General features: G+C 32.5%; 2 protein-coding genes across 4 annotated transcripts in view; both read left to right on the forward strand.

Annotated features, from left to right (window-relative positions):
- The window catches only part of LOC145725573 (uncharacterized), a 214783-nt gene that overhangs the window by 125256 nt on the left and 76151 nt on the right, over positions 1 to 13376 (forward strand). The window lies entirely within an intron of this gene.
- Usp20-33 (Ubiquitin specific protease 20/33) overlaps positions 1 to 13376 on the forward strand; it is an 88602-nt gene that overhangs the window by 16237 nt on the left and 58989 nt on the right. For 2 of the 3 annotated variants that reach the window (XM_081972907.1, XM_081972908.1), the window contains exons 8-11: positions 2941 to 3100; positions 3157 to 3395; positions 7579 to 7773; positions 7856 to 7955. In XM_081972907.1, coding sequence (XP_081829033.1) covers positions 2941 to 3100; positions 3157 to 3395; positions 7579 to 7773; positions 7856 to 7955 — 694 coding nt within the window. The remainder of the gene's footprint in view (positions 1 to 2940; positions 3101 to 3156; positions 3396 to 7578; positions 7774 to 7855; positions 7956 to 13376) is intronic. The other variant, XM_081972910.1, reaches the window with a different exon arrangement.

Consider the following 13376-nt stretch of genomic DNA (forward strand, 5'->3'; position numbering starts at 1 on the left):
TTAAAGGTCACGTGACTAATTTTGACAGATGTCAACTGGCCTTTACAGTATCGCAAGAACATGCCGAATTACATTTTCAACGTCACGTAACGTGTATTTTGCAATTTAAGTTTTTACAACTGTCTAATATTAATTTACCATTTTTCAAAGTTTAAACTGCATTTTGAAGTTCACGTGACTGTTTTTGACAATGTTGCAAACTCAAAAATTGAATTATCAAGTCACGTGACGTAGTACTTACAATTTTGCTACTGTCTAAATTTAAATTACCAATTTTTCAACTGTTTCTTTTAAATGATAAGTGTCTTTATTTAACACGTGCTGACTTGGTTACTATGACAGTTAGAAGATTCGTGCAAACGTCAAAATATGACCCGTAATTTCAGACAACCGTACAAAAAATATTTTTTGTTTGTCAGAATTTGAAAAAACAGTCACCTGACCTTAGAAAATCAATTCAACCTTTAAAAAATCAATTTTAAGATTTTGGGTCTTTAAAATTTGGAAAAACAGTCACGTAACCTGAGGAAGTCATTTTAATTGAATCATTAATCATGTACAAATTATAAAAGCAGACACTATACTTCGTCCAACCTAAAAATTGTCACGTGACCATAAAAAAATTAATTTCAAGGTTGTATTTCATCAAGATTTATCATTATCTCAGTATCAGGGGAGTTATAATATCTAATTTAAGAATGCCACAAATGTGTAAACATTTGAAAGTATCCTGAGGCAGTTAAAAAAAATAATTTAAAGGCATTTTGATGTATTTCAAGGCAGTTTGAGGCATTTTAGGCAGTTTAATTTATTATAAGGCATTTTGAGCAATAATAGAAGCATTGTGAGGTATTTTAAAGGCCTCCTCAATTCCTCCTCCTAAACCTCAGAAAAATCAAAATGAAGTAGTAGCCCATGTTCTCACAGTGGAGGTGTATCCAATTGAGTGAAAACAAGAACACAAAGCCTTTTCCACAACAAGTTTATCAACCTCTAATTAAAGAGGAACGCTTAACATCAGGACTTTCTAAACAGGGGAGACAGTAAAACTTAGGTCAGATGTTAATTAAATTGATAAAACATTACTTAATATCTAATTAAAGCCAAATAAGCAATATTTTGGAGAAAAAACCACTAACAAGTAAAGTTAAATTTAAGCTTAAAACTACATAATTAAGCTTACATTTTTTTAAAATTTTTAATATATTAATAAAAGCTGATAGTGTTTAATCTTAAGAAATCGTTTGAAATGACCAGAAGTCTCTAAATACGAAAACCTCCTTACACCTACGAAGATCCTAAAAAGGTGGTTCCTCCGCCTTCGATAAAAAATTGAGCTACTTATTGCTTCTATCTGATGGCACTTTAATTAATGTTTCCTGGTGTGGACTTAGTGAAACTAGCACACCCTGACAATTTAGTATTGACACCTCGATTGACACACCATTTTCCCTACAACAACAATAACACGAAACAAGCAAAGGGAAAATTAATAGTCACACTAAAATGGACATCACAAGCGTTAAACATGCCTCGTTACGTCACACGGCACTAAGACCGAAATTCGTCGTTTTGGCGTTTAAACTTTGAATTGCTGATAAATTCGTTATTGTCAGAAATAGAAAAAAACTTTGTAGAATTGTTTTTCATATGTGTATCAATTTAAATTAAAATTAAATAAAATTAATCAAAAAAGTGTGCATCGGTTCTATTCTCAAAAAGACTTTACTATAACACCTGGTTTTATAAAAAAGCTCCCACAATTTGTATGGCATAACTACGTTACTACTTTGTTTTGCCTAAATCCTGGTTTATAAAACTTTGTTTTAACTGTAAAAATGGAAGGTGTTTATAAATGTAGACTGAAGTGCCAGTACATAATTATATACCAAATTCTACTTTTAAAAATGGAATACTTGTTCAAAAGTAATTAGTATTTTTTAAATGAAGTACTTGTACTTTTTTACTTATAATTTGTATTGGAAAGTTTTTATTCTACTTAAGCAAATTTAAAAGTATTTTTAAGTATTAAAATTATTTGTATACTCTTAAGCAGTACTTGTTTAGTGGTAAAAGTAATTTTAAAGAAATAAGTAAAAGAAACTATAACCAGCATAAACAAGTCTCTGTCTGTTAAAAGAGGAAAATTACTTAATTGCAGCGAATTTTGTAAACGGTTCAAGTTTTTTTTTCGTGGATTAAAGGCTTGTTAATCCCCTTATATGATTAATTACTTACTAACATCACAGATCGTGAAAAACAATGACATACCTGCAAATAACAGCTATTTTTACGCAGATTATGGTAAAAAAGTATATTTTTAAAGTACTTAAAAACTTCTTTTTAATTCTTAAGTAGTTAAGTACTACTGAGACTACTTAAACAGTGATAAAAGTAAACTTATGTCTGAAAGTACGTCAAGTGTAGTTTATTTATTACTTGTACTGCAAATGTTTCAATTTAAGTACTTATTACCTGAAAGTATATTTGTTTAATAATTTTACCTAATACTTCAAGTAGATTTGAAATTATGCTTAACAAAGGGTATCAGACGTCTAAAAAATACACAAAAAAGAATGCATACATATAAATATCGAGTAATATTCAACGGCCACACTAAATATGAAATAAAATGTTGGACTTGTTGCAATAATTAGATATTAATAATAATAAGGCGAAAAAGATTCCGAACGTTATTGCATTAATGAGGTGACTAATTTGGAACTTTTTTTGGGCATTTGGTGCCTTTGATAGGTAAAACTCGAGTAACGTAGTTAATAAGGATTGTGAAACCGAGTTTTTTTTGAATAAAACCAGCTATTTATAAAGTTTGCAACGTCAAACCTCTGCCTTTGGTTTACGTCAGAACTGTTTAATGTTATAGATGTCTTATTTGTAAAATCAACATGAAACAAACCACAATCTACGTTTCAATTTAAGGTATACTTTATGGGATAAGAAACGTTCACGCAATGTTTCGGGGGTATCATCAGCACGACACCCAGGAATTTTTGCGTAACTTTATGGATCAACTTCACGAAGAATTGAAGCAACCGGTGGCTCCAGAAATATCCAATTTAACCGACTCGGATACTCTCAGGTATTAAGTAAACCATCAGACCGTTAGGGCTTTTTTTTTGAGAGTGAATTGTATAGTCTGGCAATGGAAGAAACCCAAAGTCCGCCAATGAGTTTCGACTCGTCGGAAGGAGAATATGAAACTTGCGATTCGGGCGTTAGCGAACGTTCGTCGCTGAGTGACGATTCGGAATCGCGTCAGGGCGACAATATGACTAGATCGCCAGTTTGCGGGGGCGTAACCAGTAAACGAAGACACAGCAGATGCCAAAGTCCTAGTAGAAGACAAAGACCTAGAGTAGTTAGAAACGTAATCGGTAAGTATTTTCAAATTAGTATTTAGGTGGTGTCATAATTGGTATTTATTACAAAACTGCTACTAAAGCAGCCCTCACACGATCAGTATTACTAACAGTATCAGAGTTGATATTAATAATCAGCTTAAAATTATTCAATGCCTCAGTAATAAGGTTTTAGGTTTAAATGTTGTAATGCAAAACTTTCTGATTTTACTTTATGTACTAGTTTTTATTAGAGCGTCTTGGGGGTTGCCATATACAAGAGATGAGATACTTGTCCGTTTTCTTTCGGATGCTTGGTCATGCGTGACTTCGGTCTGGAAAGAACTTTTGAATGTGATAGCTATTGATGATTTAGGAATGATTCTGATAATAAACTGCTCGTCAAAAAGAATGGGACAGCAAAATTGTTGCTCTTTTTTGAGCGACTGCTTCTTCAAATTGATTTACTTGATTCTAATAATTTTTTTGAGGATTAAAAGGTATTTTCTTCCTCTTTCTTTTGACCTAAATGATCTTTTTGAAAAGTGCCACGGATCCGAGTATACAGGGTGTGACTGAGGTGTAGTCAAAAAATGAAAAATTCGGTCTAACGCCATTTCTCGCAAAAAAAAATTTTTACGTTTTACAATAGCCTTAATCGAGTCTTGCGGTCAATATCTCTAAACGTTTTCGCCAGTTTGGCGATTAAAGGCCGTTTACAAAATTTATTGCAAAATTTTTAAAATGTGGTTACTTTTGATTCTCTTGTTTAAAATTAAACAATTTCTTTAGATCTTTTGTGGATGAAGAGCGGGATTAGCAAGTTAACTTAAAACTACCCAATTTAAGTAAAAAACATACACTGCGGGATACAGGGTGACCCAAAAAAAAAATTGCTAAGAAAATCATATGTTTTATCATAAATCTTAGCATGTTCAGTAATTTTAATGGAAAATAATGATATTGGATAGAGAAGCACATTATTTGTTTAGTAATTCAATTCATATCTCTAGACGTTTTCGCCAGTTTGGCGATTAAGGGGCGTTTTCGATATTAAAAAAATGTTTTTTTTTAATTCTCTTGTTTTAAATTTTAAATTATTGAATTTAAAACAAGATTAGCAAAATTACATTTCAATTCACCCATTTTAGGTGAACATTTATAAACTGCGAACTTTTATAAACAGAGTGGGTTAAAAAATCATACAAAAGATAAATCAAATGTTTTACCATACAAAAATAGCTATTTATGTAACCAGTTACGAAAAGATCGATTTTGTGTAACGAATGAATTTTTGTAGGGCGAGCGCAGCGAGGTCCTACAATTTGAATGAGTTACACAATAAGACATTTTCGAAACGTGTTGCATACATAATTTTTTCTAATTTTGACCAAAAAGCGGTAAAAACCATCTTTTAAAGTGATTTAACATAAATATTCACTTTCATAGCACCTTGTATAAACAGTGACAACGACATGTTATGATGGATGTCGCCCATATGTTTCTACGGAAATGCATAAAAACAGGGAGTGATGAAATGAACATTTCATAACTAGTTACATAAAGTGATACTTTATAACTGATGTATAACTGTGATACTTTGTAACTAGTTACATAAAGTAAAACGTTTTGTCACTCTAATCAGTTTTGAAAAGTGTCACTTTATATGCCAAAATTAGAAAAAAAAACATGTATCTTTATTCGGTAAATTTAATCGAAAATAATGGTTTTTAATTTTAAAAAAACCAGGTCCACAACATTCATATCCGATGACTTTGCGGGCTACAAACCCATTTGTTCTTAATACCTTGTCGGTCCCCCAGCAGTTTGTTGCAACTCCGCAACCCTTCTTGGCATGCTATTCACCAACTTTGCAATCAAATGTTGGGGAATTGCCTCCCATTCAACCCTCACCATTTCTGCCAACTCATTCAAATTTTGAAATTCATGCTCTGAGGCATTTCGAAAATTCTGCAAAAATTCGAAGCGTCGAAATAAATTGTCACTATTGACAATAGCGTGTTGCTATGGTACTCAACACACGTCTACAAATGCATGCACATAAGATTTTATTTTGATTTTTTTTTGGTTCATTCTGTATGAATGCAGTTTATAAGTTTTTACTTAAATTGGGTATTTTTAAGTGTAATTTTTCTAATCTCGTATTTCATCCGAAAAAGATCTAAAGAAATAATTTTAAAACAAGGGAATTAAAAATAACCACATTTAAAAAAAAATTCAATAAATATCGTAAACGCCCCTTAATCGCCAAACTGGCGAAAACGTCTAGAGATATGAATTGGATTACTAAACAAATAGAGTGCTTCTCTATCCAATATCATTATTTTCCATTAAAATCACTGAACATGCTAAGATTTATGATAAAACATATGATTTTCTTTTCAAATTTTTTTTTGGGTCACCCTGTACTTCGCAGTGTATGTTTTTTACTTAAATTGGGTAGTTTTAAGTGTAAACTTGCTAATCCCGCTCTTCTTCCACAAAAGATCTAAAGAAATTGTTTAATTTTAAACAAGAGAATCAAAGTAAACACATTTTAAAAATTTTGCAATAAATTTTGTAAACGGCCTTTAATCGCCAAACTGGCGAAAACGTTTAGAGATATTGACCGCAAGACTCGATTAAGGCTATTGTAAAACGTAAAAATTTTCTTTGCGAGGAATGGCGTTAGACCGAATTCTTCATTTTTTGACTACATCTCAGTCACACCCTGTATACTCGAATCCGTGGCACCTTTCAAAAAGATCATTTAGGTCAAAAGAAAGAGGAAGAAAATACCTTTTAATCCTCAAAAAAATTATTAGAATCAAGTAAATCAATTTGAAGAAGCAGCCGCTCAAAAAAGAGCAAAAATTTTGCTGTCCCATTCTTTTTGACGAGCAGTTTAGTTTACAGGCCTCCTAATGAATTGAAACCTGATTTTTTAAAATATTTTAACTGTGCTTTGAATACCTTTTTTAAACCTTCTTGTTTACTAATTGTTGCTGGCGAATTTAATTTGAAAGCAAGCTTCTGTCACTTTTTAAAGATGTATTGACTACTTTTCAATTTTCAACATTTTTTATGTTAAATTGTGGAAATAAATGGATTATTATACTGACGAAAATCAGTATTTAGTGTATTACGTCTACGTAAAAGACATAATAAAAAAAATCAAAGTAGCACTTTTATACTTGAATATACAGGGTTTTTCAATGAAAAGTAGCCACCCTGAATATCTTCCAAAATAATTTCTCTGTTAAAAAATGCTAAGACACGTCAACAAAGATTGCAAGGGGGACATCTTTTTTTACGTAGGATTTGGATTTCTGCCATCAGCCCCTTTGCCGCCATAGCCACCCCCACTAAGTTTTCAAATGGCACCATACCCTGTGTGGCACATCGTTGGAAAGGGTATTTCATAAGAGAGACCAAAAAAAATAAAAACATTTTTTTGTTATTTTGGTCAAACTGCTGATAATACTACCGAATACCTGTTTTCCATGCCATGTTTTTGCCTCAGTCGGTCAACTTGTAAGTTCGTTTTGAAGGAACATTGTCAATATGGTTTACACGACTGCCGAAAGAATAGAAGAGCAACAGATTTCCTGGAAGATGGATTGGTAGACGTGGTCCCATGGAATGGCCTGCGAGATCACCCGACCTCACTCCGTTGGACTTTTTTCTATGGGGGCATTTAAAATCTAAAGTCTATGCAACACAGCCGGCCAATATTGCAGACCTTAGGCAGAGAATAATACATGAATGCCGACAACTGACACCGCAAGTCCACACAAATGTTCGCGAACTCTTCCAAAGTCGCTTGTATTATTGCATGGAAGTTAACAGAGGTTATTTTGAGCCATTAATTAAATGATAACCGCTATTTGCTATTATTTCTGCAGTTAACAAAAAATAAACACAAAACGTATTTTTTATTTTTTTTTGGTCTCAATTCAAAGCAAATGTACAAATAAAATAGTGCAATTAATTCCTTATGAAATACACTTTCCAACGAAGGGTATGGTGCCATTTGAAAACTTAGTGGTGGCTATGGCGGCAAAGGGGCAGAAATTCAAATCCTACGTAAAAATATGTCCCCCTTGCAATCTTTGTTGACATGTCTTAGCATTTTTTAACAGAGAAATTATTTTGGAAGATATTCAGGGTGGCTACTTTTCATTGAAAAACCCTGTAAAAATCTTTGATATGTTTACAGATTCCCAGCCTAGTATAAGTACGCCTCATCCGAAAAAACAAGTCAAATATCACTCGATAATTTCGGATATATTTGATGGAAAGTTGCTAAGTTCCGTGCAATGTCTCACTTGTGATAGAGTGTCTAGTCGCGTGGAAACATTCCAGGATTTGTCGTTGCCAATACCGTCGAAAGATCATTTGGTGCTATTACATGGTAATAATTCATATTTACTGTTAGATTGGAATTCTACAAGTTGCTACAAAGTTACATATCGATAAATCATTGACAAGGATAGTTTTGGTTGCAGGCAGGACCACGTCTCCAAACGCTACGTGTTCGGATGTTATAGTTCCCGTCCAAGACGGGTGGATGTCCTGGATATTAGCTTGGTTGAAGTAAGTTTTGATTCAGCTGCACTAGGGTATTTGCATGTATTTTTTTAATTTACCAGGTGTAATTTAATTTCTTGAGACTTTTATTTGAAGAGATATCTAAAAACATATGAAATTTTACTCTGTAATTTTTTGTCTTTTTATCTCGTATCACTATTATTAATGACATAAAAAGTCTCAGTTTTTGACAAGCATATATCATCAGTTTCTTGGGTTTTCTTTTGGAAACGCCATATTATATAGAATTTTACTTATTTAAAATGCTCGTTAAAATGTATTTTGTTACAGTTCAGCTAAAATTTCACAAATTGTATCTTCACAAAGAGTGCATGTGATATCGGTCAATAATTTATTAGATTAGAGCGCGTTTAGTGTCATCATCTGACAGTTTGTCACGTTATCATTATTTTGCAAATGGCAGTAATATCACGTGGGTAGTGTCATTTGACCGATTGATGTCATTTTCAAGGTGCTTTTTGCAAAAACATAATTTTTCTATATAATAGATTTTCTATTATATAGAAAAATAGACTCGACGAAGTGACAATGGTAAAGTGTCTTTTGTTTTCAGTTATCTTATGAAATAAATTAGTAAAAAAATCAAAACTAATTTCCAAAATTTCGGATATCTCCGGAAGTAGTAAGAATTTTTTTAATTTTTAAAGCGTCATTTTATTTGACCCCTAATTGCTCAATTTTGCCCCAATTTAAACTTGAAACACAATTCACTATAAAATAAACATTAAACTTAAAAAAAATTGATATTAGACATAAGACTACGTCCATGCATTCCATCTCACTTAACTCATCAACATCTATAAACAGAAAAGAGATTGGGCACATGTAGAGCTCGAATCAGATGAGAAAAGGCCACCGCATCATCAATGACGCAGTTTTTAAAACTATTTCTTTCTCCTTCTACAGTTGCCGTCGCATTAGATATAATCAGAGGCGTCCTATTAAAATATTCCCGAAAATATATTGTTAAGCGGTCAAAAAGCCACTTGGCAACGTAGTACGGTTTTTACTTGGACACAATTAAAACAGATGCGGCAGCGGCCAGGGACATTTGGACCTTTTTATATGCTTTTACTAGCCGGCACTCTAAACGGTGTTGCCAAGTTTAAAAAAATGTAGTGGCGGACAGGGAGACTTAGGGGGTTAGGTTAGGTTCCGTTTTAGTCTGGTGTTTTGGTTGTATTGTTGATGGTCGCAGTTGAAGTTCACATAGTGTTATGAATAAAAAACGTTATTTTGTCAAAATGTCTTTCAAAAAGGTTGGAAAGAAAGGTGTTATCATATACAGCCAAGGCCGTGAAATCGTCAGTAACGTCTTACAATTTATGAAGAAAGAAGCAGAAGGAGTTTCCATTCCTTTGAAAAACTTGTTGTCTTTTATTTTCTTTATTAAAAACGACGAAAATGTTTCATTTTACTGATAAAATAATAGCACGCCACTGACTGGCTGCAACAACTTGGAAAGTAACGAGAGCAGCAATATTTAAAGCGAGACGTACAGAGATCGTGACATCATCGTTTGATGACGCCTGTGGCCTTTTCTTAGCTGATTCGAGCTCTAGAGCTCGAATCAGATGAGAAAAGGCCACCGCATCATCAATGACGCACTTTTTAAAACTATTTCTTTCTCCTTCTACAGTTGCCGTCGCATTAGATATAATCAGAGGCGTCCTATTAAAATATTCCCGAAAATATATTGTTAAGCGGTCAAAAAGCCACTTGGCAACGTAGTACGGTTTTTACTTGGACACAATTAAAACAGATGCGGCAGCGGCCAGGGACATTTGGACCTTTTTATATGCTTTTACTAGCCGGCCCTCTAAACGGTGTTGCCAAGTTTAAAAAAATGTAGTGGCGGACAGGGAGACTTAGGGGGTTAGGTTAGGTTCCGTTTTAGTCTGGTGTTTTGGTTGTATTGTTGATGGTCGCAGTTGAAGTTCACATAGTGTTATGAATAAAAAACGTTATTTTGTCAAAATGTCTTTCGAAAAAGGTTGGAAAGAAAGGTGTTATCATATACAGCCAAGGCCGTGAAATCGTCAGTAACGTCTTACAATTTATGAAGAAAGAAGCAGAAGGAGTTTCCATTCCTTTGAAAAACTTGTTGTCTTTTATTTTCTTTATTAAAAACGACGAAAATGTTTCATTTTACTGATAAAATAATAGCACGCCACTGACTGGCTGCAACAACTTGGAAAGTAACGAGAGCAGCAATATTTAAAGCGAGACGTACAGAGATCGTGACATCATCGTTTGATGACGCCTGTGGCCTTTTCTTAGCTGATTCGAGCTCTATCCTTTCTACGTCACAGATACATGGTGTACCAAATAAGAATGGTTTTCACTGACATGTTTGTGCAGTAAAATGTTTCATTTTTAAAAACAGAAAAAATAGATGTAATTTTTTTTTCAGTACTTTTTTTTAATCAATTTGGCAGACATTACCATTAAATGGTTTTATGCACTTTTGTCTGATTGCTTTTCAATTAATCCTAAAGCCTAATTGATTTATTGTAACCAAATTGTCCCATTCTATTGTCATTTAAGCAAACTGTTGTTAAGTTGAATTTGACGCTGAATAGAAAACCACGTAACGACAAAACAACGTTACCTAATAACTTTATTTTACAACTTGTTGGTCATAAACTAAAATTTACCAGTTACTCATATCATATATGTACAAATTTTTGAGCTTGCAACACTGTTAATGAAAGTTGACACCTGACAAAACCATAAAAAATAGTTTGAATTGTGAAAATTTGCTAAACCAAATTTCGACAATTGTAAAAGTCTCTTAGTGACTCTTAAAATGTATTTTATTTTTTGAAAATTGGGTAAATAAAATTTAGTAAACTTTAGGCAGTGGCAGAAGTTGAAATTGTAATAAACATGTGTCACGTGACACCGATAATCCAATTTTTGAGTTTTCAGACCAGTTGACACCTGTCAAAACTGTCATTTGAACATAAAAAAATAGTTTGAACTGTGAAAATTTGCTGAATCAAATTTCGACAATTGTAAAAGTTGAAATTGTAAAATACATATCACGTGACGTTGATAATATTATTCTGAACTTGCTACACTATAAAGGCTGGTTGACACCCGTCAAAACTGTCATTTAGACATAAAAAATAGTTTAAACTGTGAAAAAATGCTAAATCAAATTTCGACAATTTTATTGTAAAAGTTGAAATTGTAAAATACATATCACGTAACGTTGTTAATGCTATTCTGAGCTTGCAACACTGTAAAAGCTAGTTGACACTGGTCAAAATTAGTCACGTGACTCTTAAAATGTATTTTAATTTTTGAAAATTGGGTAAATACAATTTAGTAAACTTTAGACAGTGGCAGAAGTTGAAATTGTAATAAACATGTGTCACGTGACACCGATAATCCAATTTTTGAGCTTTCAGACCAGTTGACACCTGTCAAAATTGTCATTTGAACATAAAAAATAGTTTGAACTGTGAAAAAATGCCAAATCAAATTTCGACAATTGTAAAAGTTGAAATTGTAAAATACACATCACGTAACGTTGTTAATGCTATTCTGAGCTTGCAACACTGTAAAAGCTAGTTGACACTTGTCAAAATTAGTCACGTGACTCTTTAAATGTATTTTATTTTTTGAAAATTGGGTAAATAAAATTTAGTAAACTTTAGACAGTGGCAGAAGTTGGAATTGTAATAAACATGTGTCACGTGACACCGATAATTCAATTTTTGAGTTTTCAGACCAGTTGACACCTGTCAAAACTGTCATTTGAACATAAAAAATAGTTTGAACTGTGAAAAAATGCTCAATCAAATTTCGACAATTGTAAAAGTTGAAATTGTAAAATACATATCACGTGACGTTGATAATATTATTCTGAACTTGCAACACTATAAAGGCTGGTTGACATCCGTCAAAACTGTCATTTAGACATAAAAAATAGTTTAAACTGTGAAAATTTCCTGAATCAAATTTCGACAATTGTAAAAGTCGAAATTGTAAAATACATATCACGTGACGTTGTTAATGCTATTCTGAGCTTGCAACACTGTAAAAGCTAGTTGACACTTGTCAAAATTAGTCACGTGACTCTTAAAATGTATTTTATTTTTTGAAAATTGGGTAAATAAAATTTAGTAAACTTTAGGCAGTGGCAGAAGTTGAAATTGTAATAAACATATGTCACGTGACACCGATAATTCAATTTTTGAGCTTTCAGACCAGTTGACACCTGTCAAAACTGTCATTTGAACATAAAAAATAGTTTGAGCTGTGAAAAAATGCTAAATCAAATTTCGACAATTGTAAAAGTTGAAATTGTAAAATACACATCACGTAACGTTGTTAATGCTATTCTGAGCTTGCAACACTGTAAAAGCTAGTTGACACTTGTCAAAATTAGTCACGTGACTCTTTAAATGTATTTTATTTTTTGAAAATTGGGTAAATAAAATTTAGTAAACTTTAGGCAGTGGCAGAAGTTGGAATTGTAATAAACATGTGTCACGTGACACCGATAATTCAATTTTTGAGCTTTCAGACCAGTTGACACCTGTCAAAACTGTCATTTGAACATAAAAAATAGTTTGAGCTGTGAAAAAATGCTAAATCAAATTTCGACAATTGTAAAAGTTGAAATTGTAAAATACACATCACGTAACGTTGTTAATGCTATTCTGAGCTTGCAACACTGTAAAAGCTAGTTGACACTGGTCAAAATTAGTCACGTGACTCTTAAAATGTATTTTAATTTTTGAAAATTGGGTAAATACAATTTAGTAAACTTTAGACAGTGGCAGAAGTTGAAATTGTAATAAACATGTGTCACGTGACACCGATAATCCAATTTTTCAGCTTTCAGACCAGTTGACACCTGTCAAAACTGTCATTAGAACATAAAAAATAGTTTGAACTGTGAAAAAATGCTAAATCAAATTTCGACAATTGTAAAAGTTGAAATTGTAAAATACACATCACGTAACGTTGTTAATGCTATTCTGAGCTTGCAACACTGTAAAAGCTAGTTGACACTTGTCAAAATTAGTCACGTGACTCTTTAAATGTATTTTATTTTTTGAAAATTGGGTAAATAAAATTTAGTAAACTTTAGACAGTGGCAGAAGTTGAAATTGTAATAAACATGTGTCACGTGACACCGATAATCCAATTTTTTAGCTTTCAGACCAGTTGACACCTGTCAAAACTGTCATTTGAACATAAAAAATAGCTTGAACTGTGAAAAAATGCTAAATCAAATTTCGACAATTGTAAAAGTTGAAATTGTAAAATACACATCACGTAACGTTGTTAATGCTATTCTGAGCTTGCAACACTGTAAAAGCTAGTTGACACTTGTCAAAATTAGTCACGTGACTCTTTAAATGTATTTTATTTTTTGAAAATTGGGTA

The sequence above is a fragment of the Ips typographus genome, linkage group LG2 (genome assembly GCF_016097725.1).
Source record: "Ips typographus isolate SLU linkage group LG2, UJ_Ityp_2.0, whole genome shotgun sequence".
Lineage (NCBI taxonomy): Eukaryota > Metazoa > Arthropoda > Insecta > Coleoptera > Curculionidae > Ips > Ips typographus.